Source organism: Ambystoma mexicanum, chromosome 8 (assembly GCF_040938575.1).
Source record: "Ambystoma mexicanum isolate Mex_15411 chromosome 8, UKY_AmexF1_1, whole genome shotgun sequence".
Classification (NCBI taxonomy): Eukaryota; Metazoa; Chordata; class Amphibia; order Caudata; family Ambystomatidae; genus Ambystoma; species Ambystoma mexicanum.
In genome coordinates, this window is record NC_090929.1 from 565,996,980 (window position 1) to 566,006,337 (window position 9,358).

General features: G+C 43.5%; 1 protein-coding gene across 1 annotated transcript; it reads left to right on the top strand.

Annotated features, from left to right (window-relative positions):
* Window positions 1–3,759: 3,759 nt before the first annotated feature.
* Window positions 3,760–4,151, top strand: LOC138473632 (small ribosomal subunit protein uS10-like). The gene has a single exon (XM_069612167.1). It carries the CDS (start codon window positions 3,792–3,794, stop codon window positions 4,149–4,151), a length of 360 nt encoding a protein of 119 aa, XP_069468268.1. The 5' UTR covers window positions 3,760–3,791.
* The last annotated feature ends 5,207 nt before the right edge of the window (window positions 4,152–9,358 follow it).

The following is a 9,358-nucleotide window of genomic DNA, read 5'->3' on the forward strand; positions in this document are numbered from 1 at the left end:
ATTGTCAACTTAGGTATTTGTCTTTCTTTCATTCTTAGAACTTTATTCGGCAGATTTGCCTTTAGCACACACATGCAAATAAGTTGTTATAAATGACTTTCAAAATTATAGCTCGGGCAACGAGCCCGCCTTGGAAGCAAAACGACACAGAGCAACACAAGTTTGATCCCTGCGTACAGGCTTAGAAACCTCTGGGTATTAAGCACGTTATAAATAACCAATCATATCATATATCATATCATGCAAAGGTTAAATACCAATTCATAGGGTATATAGATACAGAATAAACAACTCATAAGATGACATATTTCCTTACGTGCAAAGAATACATAACAATTCATAGTCGATATAGATATAAAATACACAATTCATAAAATGACATCAGTAAAAACCTACAAAAAAGGATAAAAACCTGAAAAAGGTAATCTAATGACCTAAGGCAAAATCCTACGAAGCCAAGCACGATGAATACATTTGGCTACAAAATATAAATCGTTCACTACAGCCGTAGTTTTGCATAAGTTAATGGCTTCTTGTGTGGGTCTAACAGATGCTTTCATAAACAGTGATAATAGGTATATCATCCGCAAGTCAGAGTAGCACTCACGATAAAGCAGAAAATGAGTTACAGGTTCAGTAGACCACAATTTGGGCATATTGTGGTATTGCTGCGCCTCCATCCACAAGTAAAGGTTGCAACCTGCAGTGTGCCAGTTATAAACTCCAGAAATAGGGTAGGGGCACGGGCAGGTGATACCAAATTCAAATATCTCTCTTCACCTACAACCAGTTTCATAGAGATATAAGCCAGCCATATTTCGAGGTTCAGGCATGAAATAATTAGGCCTTCCTGGGTCTCGCGTTTAATAAACTGCTTACAATCCCCTTTGAGGCCACAACGTAGGTTGTGCGGGTTACGCCATGGTTCTTCCATGCCTGCCGATTTGAGTTGTTGGCTGACGTGGGTCGACCATTTGAGTGAACGGCCACTGGAATGATTAATCAAATCTACATATGCTGCTTTATACTTGGCAAGCACAGGAGACCCCCAAAGTCTGATCCAGTAGAAAACTGGTTTCCAAGCCAGTTGGTAAGTAATGGGGTCAAGCCCACATTCCATATGGAGATGGACACTTGGGAAGCTGCACAGCAGTCTACGTAGCTTTTTCAGAAATGTATTCTATGCTACTACCAAATTCGGACAATTAGCGTGGCCCCATATCTCAGCTTTATAGAGTACTGCTGCTACAGTCTGGATGGAATATATATTTATTGCTGGCGACACAGCTCGCTTTCCATGGGAGACAAAGAATGTCTTAAGACCATCACTATTTATTTCAAGAATAGACTCTGACCTGCTAGACTGGGCTGCCCATGAGTCTGTGTCCATGAACCTCACTCCTAGGTAGTCGTAGTGGGTGACTTGTTCCAGTAGAATACCATCGACCTCCAAGCGGAGTGCCGCATGCTTGGTTCTCCTTGGTCTGAACACTAGAAGCTTGGTTTGTATCCTGTTGAACATCAAGCCCAACTTTGAACACTTTGAGATTAAGTGCTCCAGGCATTTTCTGATGTCCATGGTCGATGTAGCCAGCAGAGCTGGGTCATCAGCAAAAAATAATGCCGGGTAGACATTGGTGCCAAGTTTGGGAGGGTCCTACTCACCTCTGGAACATTCTGCCGCCAATTCCAGGATTATGTTGTTAAGATAAAGGCAAAACAGGAGCAGGGCAAGCACACAGCCTTTCTGCGTGCCTCTGTTAACCAGAAAATGTTTTGGTGGATTCCCCTCCAGGGCTCCATCTCACTGCCGCCATGTTGTTCAAATGGAGCTTGGCGATCAGGGATACCAATTCAGACGGAGCCCCACTCCCCATCAGAACCTGCCACAGATGGTCCATGGGTACGCAGTCAAAGGCCATCTGCAGGTCTATAAACACAGCATAAAGCTGCATACATTTCAATACAATGCATTTCTGAATGATGGTGGGCAGACAAAAACACTGATCTGCTGTACTCAGCCCTTGCTGAAAGCCAGCCTGTAGATGGGAGATCAACTCATTACTGGTCACCCACTCCTGTGGTAGTTGTAGGACCACCCCAGACATTTTTTTTCCAGCGGCATCAAGAAAATAGATGAGCCCATAGATGCCTGGGTTTTGTCTTCCCCCCTTTTTTGTAAATGGGTACTATTTCTGCCCGACACCATGATTCTGGGATGCCATTGTAGCTAATAACTGCTTAATAATCTTGCTTGGATTGGTGCCCAGATTTCGGGCTCACCCTTCAAAACATCTACCAGAATTTTCACAGGGCCAGGAGCCTTCCTCCCCTTGGAATTTGCTAGGGTGTGTTTGACTGCTGCCGTATTAGGTATTAGGTATTTGATATATACAAATGAATGTGAATGAAATATTAGGTTGGCAAAAATGATGTATTTTACTTAGATAAATATATAATAAGAAGTCATACCACCTCACAAATTCATGGTGCATGGGTATGAACATAAGAAGAATTAAATTGGAAAAAAATCTATGTTTTTTCAATATAAACCCATGAAGTAATTGCTGTATGTAACAGGCTTTACCCCCTAGGTTAGATGGAAGTATAGGGAACCCTGGCATAGTGAATAGGTTCTTTTTGTCAACATCTATTGCCCAATCCTGTAATTTGAAAAGCGTGTCCACACTCACCCACTATCGGAGCTAGCTAAACTACACCCAGATAGTAGTAACAAGCATCCAGTGGTTAAATATCTGTCAAGATATTAGAGGTGACTTCTGATTTGTTGTCAAAGATGCAGATACATTTGATCTGAATCTCATTGAAATTCAGCTCTCCAAGGCATTGCTCTTACAGTGGTTCTATTTCTCATATGGTCATTGTCCTCACCATCATACTCACAGCTCCATGCTACTGTTGTGTGCATGCTCCATTTCCACCTTCACCTTGCACTGCTTCAGCTTGCTTGGAGGATCTCCCCACTTAATTTCCATTTCGGCTATCCCATCTGGATCCTCAGATAGGGTGGCAGCCACATTCTCAAGAGGATGTGTATACTTGAAGACCACATGTGCCCCAACATCCAGAAACTCCCTCTCCCTCAAAGGTTAAATGCCTCCAAAGATATCAAGCAATAACTTGTTTTAATCCATAACATCTTTTGTAGGGGTATGGGGTGGTGAGAGGGTACTAAGTGAAAGGGTTTCAGAAAGTGTGTTATTTTTTTTTTAATTTGTTTTTACGGTGTAAAGAAGAGTGGTAATGGAAAGAGGTTGAACAAGTACAAACGGTATAACAACGGTTTTAACACGCCTCTCCGGAGAACTCCTTGGCACTTGCAACAGTAGCCTGCTACTACAAGAAAGTGATTCTCTCCCTCAAAGATAACAGTTACAATGACTGTATCGCTAATGCCAGCACCAATAGTAGAGAATTATTTGCAATACTAAGAGAGCTGAAAAATGCCTAATCCCATCGGTCATGAACACATGCTCTGACAAACACTGGTGCATGACTATTCAAAACGCCCTCACCCTCAAAATTGAATCTCTACTAACCAAGACCAATGGCAAAAAGGCCTTGCTCGCCAGCAAACCACTCATGCTTACTAACAAAACCCCCATCAATGAAGCCCCCACGCCATTCATCCCCCTTTTCACTTTCTGCCCTGTCACATACAAGCAAGTAGCTGCAACAATTAGAGCCCTGAAAACTTCTTACTGTAAGGACGAATCTTGCCCGGCCAACATAGTAAGGACGAATAAGTCGGCTGGGAAACAAATCTAGCCATGGCATTTAAAGACGCCGGCAAAGCACCTCTCGAACAGGAAGTAGCAATCCACCGTATCAGAATCACGCTGACCAGTCGCAATGTAAAGTCACTCGAGAAAGTGTGTGCTGACCTGATTAGAGGTGCCAAGGAGAAGAACCTTAAAGTTAAAGGACCAGTTTGTATGCCCACAAAGACTCTGCGAATCACTACCAGAAGAACACCCTGTGGTGAAGGTTCCAAGACATGGGATCGTTTCCAGATGAGAATACACAAGCGCCTGATTAACTTTCATAGTCCTTCTGAAATTGTGAAGCAGATCACATCAATCAGTATTGAGCCTGGTGTAGAAGTGGAAGTTACACTTGCTGATGCATAAATTACCTAAATTTCAATAAAATCTATTCACTTAGCAGGGAAAAAAATAAAATAAAAAAACATAGTTAAGCCCTGCACTCTTACGCACACCAACATCATAACTGAATTTGCTAACACATCTTTTGCCACCTGTACGGTGCCTGCCAACATCAAAGCGACCTGGTTCACACCCCTACTAAAAAAGAAAATCCCTCGACCTCTCTATCCCCTACTAATTACTATCCCATTACCACAGTTCCATTCTTACTAAAAATCCTTGCCCGTCTAGCATATGCCCAAGTCTAACAGTTCCAACCATCTGCTGGGAATAAGGCAATTGGGCTTTCTGCCAAAGCATAGTACAGAAACTGCCCCACTGGACTTACAAATACAAATTGACTCCATTTGTTATCCCAACAAACTAGCTATCCTCCTCTTATTATACCTCTCTGCAGCATTTGACCTGGTTGACCACAATATTCTCTGCCACCACCTCAGCTAGTACCACTTCTCCCAGAAAGCCACCTTGTGGTTCCACTCCTTTCTGAGCGACCGGACCACGCAAGTCTTCATCATGGATTCAGAAGCAGATCCCATCCTTGCCCCACTTGGTGTCCCACAAGGGTCATGCCTATCACCCACCCTCTATAATAATTACACAAAATGCCTTTTTGATCTCCTTGATTCTAGAGAAATCATGTATATCAACTTTGCAGACGATATGCATATTTGTATCACTCTCACAGGGGACCACCAATCTGACACCATCAAAATAATTTCCGTCTACAGCACAATCTTTTTTTTTTTTTTGTATTTAATCAATTTTGATTTTTACAAAGACTTTTTCTGGTTGTAGGATAGAGAGAAGAGTCATTTTCTGTACATTAGTAGATTTCTCAAGCGGGTGCTTTATCGAAGAAAGGTCTCTTTTATGTCACTTGCATAGTCTTCTCCATAGCGATGGTTATAATTTTGGCAGCCGCTATTAGCCAACGCGTTTGGGCTCATGTGATGAGGCTGTTCCACCAGATGTTTTCGTCAATGATGTAGGATGCTTTATACACAGGACCGAGGAAGGCCTCACTTTCAAGGTCAATGGCCGGACAGACCATTAAAAGGTGTTTGATAGATTCTGTGGCTTGGCGGTCTCCACAGAGTCTACAGGTTTTTTCTTTGGATGCGGATCGAATTGCTAGGACTTCCTGCGTCGGTAAGAGGTTTAGACAGGCTTTCAGCAAAGTTCTCATGAGGGATTTACTTGGATATTTGGTGCAGTACTCCATCGGCTGTTTCAATTTGTTTAAGACTGGTGGCAGATGGGTTAGTAATTTGTTCGAGACTGCACTGTCATTGGTTTTTATCCAATCAAGCCACTCCATTTTGGTTTTTATTCTCATTGGATTCTGGAATAGTTCTTCTTCTGAGCAAGCTATTTCTTGCAATATACGCCTTTGTTTGTCTGCCCAGTTGTTAAGGAAACTGTTGCTCCCTTTAGATATTTCCTCGGAAATCATCCTGTATATTTCCAGGCTATCTTGGCTCCGAACTTTCCTGTAAAGTTGGATTGTACTCTGAGCGACAACTGCCTCCATAGAGAGCAGCCCAAGTTCAAGCCTTATGGGTGCCACAGCTGTTGATTTCGGTAGGCCTAGTGTAGCTCTTCAGATGAAGCCTTCTAGTTTGGACCATAGGGTCAGTGGGATAGCAGGGTTAGCGTCCATGCCATATGTCAATGCTGGAATTAATTTTTAACTTATAGAATTGGAATGCCGGGAGGAGACTGTATTTGCTGTATTTTCTGTTGACGGCGCGGAGTTGGGCCGTTAGGTTTTTTGTTTTTGACCACAAAGTTTTCTGCATACTTAAAGATCTTTTCGAACTGTCGATGTCAACTCCAAGATATTTGAATGTGGAGACGATTTCGATTTTCGAGTGGTCTAGGAACCACTTCAATGGCTCCTTTTTTTCCATCCCTGCTTCTGTAGAATCAATATCTTTGTTTTTGAGTTGTTGATCTCCAGATTGTTCTCCTTGGTGTATAGGGCCAGGTTGTCTAGTTGGCGTTGAAGGCCCACTTGAGTATCGTCTAAAATGATGAGGTCGTCTGCATATAGAAGTCTGGCGACCATTGTACTTCCAATTTTCGGTGGGAAGCATCTGATCAGTTCTTGTGAGGTTTGAAAATCGCCAAGGAAGGAGATAAAGAGTGCTGGGGCCAGAGGACAGCCCTGTTTGACTCCTCGATTAGATGGTATGGATTTGGACAGTAGCCCTTGGGGGTTTAGCCTGACTGATACAGTAGTGCCGGTATGCAGGGCGATAATTGGATCGAGGATCTGGCTTGGACAGTTCCAGTTCTTCAATTTGGTCCACAGTTTCGGTCTGTCCACTTTATCAAAGGCCTGGGATAGATCCACGAAGGCAAGGAAGATTCGGGGAGCACCAAGCAGAACTTTTTCTTTTAGGATGTTTAATATCATTATATTGGCAGCAGTACTGGCGTTTTTCTAGAAACCTGTTTGAAGTGGGTCTCTGGCAGGAGAAGATCTTGCCCAATTCTGGAAGTGAGTCAGAAGAGAAGTAGCGAAGACTTTGCCGATGACATCTAATAAGGCAATAGGACGATAGTTGGAAGGGTCTTCCCGAATGCCTTTTTTGAAGATCGGGACAACAATAGCTAGGGATTATCTTTCGCTCTTTGCAGTGTTTGAAAATCAAGCTCAAGACCGCTGACCAGGCCTCCGGATGTTCTTTTAAGTCGGTATTTGCTAGACCATCTGGTCCAGGAGCATGTGATAATTTCAATTTCGAGATGATTGCCCTTATATCATCTGTGTCGGAGAGGTCGACCCAGTTTGATTTGGTAGGAGATAATGTCTTCTCCGTAGCAGAAGCAGGGCAATCAAACACTTTTGAAAAATGGGTGATCCATCGTTCTTCGGAGACCGCATTTAACATCTGCGAATTTGGCTGAGCTTTGATGCTGTTGATTAATTTCCAAAATTCCCGGGTTTTTTTGCTGGCTATGGTCTTAATCATGTTTTCAGCATCTGCTTGATAGAGTGCTGATCTGGTGTTTCTTAGCCATTGTTTGTAGGATCTCAGCTCAAGAAGATAGGATTCCCATAGCATTGAAGAGCTTGGGGTCGTTGCCTCTTTTTTTAGTTTTCTTAGGTGACGACGCCTGATCACTAGGTTACGATTGTAAGTGTGGGTGTGATTGCTAGTCCGGTTTTCGAGCCCTTTTCGGGGTTTTTTGTATGTCAGGAACAGTGGAATATAGCTATACTTAAATGTTGCGTCGTTTGCTTCGATATCAGAAGTAAGAGTTTTATAATCATCTCCCAACGTTTTGATATCTTTTGCGGTCATACGCAGACGAGAAAGCTGAGTATTGGTCTCGACCGCTACGTTGTAGAATTGCTGATCCCGATGCTTTATACTGCATGTGAGGTTTAGCAGGTTGTGGTCACTAGCCTCAGTTCTAATTACTTCAAAAGAGGATATATTCATGTAGATTTTTTCTGAAACAAAAATGTAATCGAGATTGGCTGTTGATTGGTCTCGCTCCCATGTAGGAATGGTGGTTTGATTAGTGGATTTTGCAGCGTTCCGAATGTTTTTAGATTTCATTAGCGATACCCACTGTTTTCCTCTTTCTGCTGCCGGTGTGTGATCTGACGGGTTCAAACAGTTGGAGTTGAGATCTCCACAAATAAGAATAATCAATGTTTTGTGTTTGATCATTATTTCATCGATGATGTTAGCTGCTTCATCACAGAATTTGTCGGCAGAAGTCTTTTGTGGGTTCCAGTAGGCGTTGATAATAGCCCAGACTTCAGAAGACTTGTTGTCGCCCGTTGTTATGAGCACTGCCAAAAAAGCGTAAGTGGCTACTATAGTCTTACTGATGATTATATTAGTCCCCAATGGTTGATGGTGGGTTGGGACTAGAAGAGGGGGCGGTGTGATTTCATCGACCAGTTTTTCTTTAGGAATGCTTTCCATGGTTAGGGGGAGCGATATATCAATTTGATCTTCATCCTGTGGGGGTGTGAGAGTTTTGGTGTTAACTACAGCCTCGGCTTTCCCCTTGTTGCTCAAACTAGGGGAAAGTGGACGTATCGGCTGTGGGATGGCGGCCGTGGTGCTTATAGTGTCTTCTTTTGGGGGGGATACAATTAACTCATTTTGATCTTTCGTAGGGTGCCTTCCTCTTTTCAATGCATTATTTAGTTCAGGTTTGCTTTTGACGGGGCTCACAGGGTCTGTTTGTTTTTTTGCATACCATATTGTTTTTCTTGCTTTGGTAGCTGGTGGGAGATCCTGGATTGCTTCTAAAATTTCCGCATCTGAGAGTTTGTTAGCCTCGTCCAACTTTCTTTTACATTGTTGTTTGAAAAAGTTTTTTAATGCCGAAGATAGCAGAGGGCAAGGAAGGTTTTTCTTTCCTGTGCCTTTTTTCTTGTATTTTCTTTTTAGGTTTTTTTTTTTTTAGGTTGCGCATCTTGTTTGTAGTTTTTTGCCAGAACTTGGGGAACTGTTGATTCAGGGACCAATAGTTCAGGTAGTTTGTCAATGTCGTCGTGAGATGCTTTCGACATGCAGGTTTTGCTTGCATAGGACAAATGAAGGTCTTTAGAGGGTGAACAGATTTCAATGTTTAGTTCCCGGGTATTTGGACGGGACTGCTTATTTGCTAGAGTGTTCTCCTGAGTTGGGCTTCTTGTCGCTTTTGTTGCTGTTTGCACTTTTCGTGATATTAAAGTAGAGTCGCTGTCATTGCAGATTCTTGACGGAATTGCTGGAGTGATTTGCTCTCTTGCTACGTGGATTTGGGCAAGAGTTAGTGCTGGTGATATCAGCGTATTCTCTGGCTGGCAGAATAGCTCCTGCGGGGGCGCCGTAGCGCCAGCCGTTTGGTTTTCTGGCAGGGGCAGAAATTCTGCCGATGCTTGTGGATCTCTGTTTTGAGTGGTCGGGTCGCTGCCGGGAGACCACAATCCTGTCGTAGGAGCACGATGCTGCATTCCCACACGCGTGGGTTCCCCTCTCTTGGCAGCCGGGTGATCGCCCACTGTTTCCACTGTTTCCTCCACAGCCCGGATCTTTACCCAGGCTGCAAGCACAGGGGCGGATGCTGACCGTCCTCCGACCGTCAAGTCATCCGCACCTCTCGCCACCGTGAGGGCTTGGCGGGAAGGCTAAGCAGGCTGGGTGTTGTCGCTG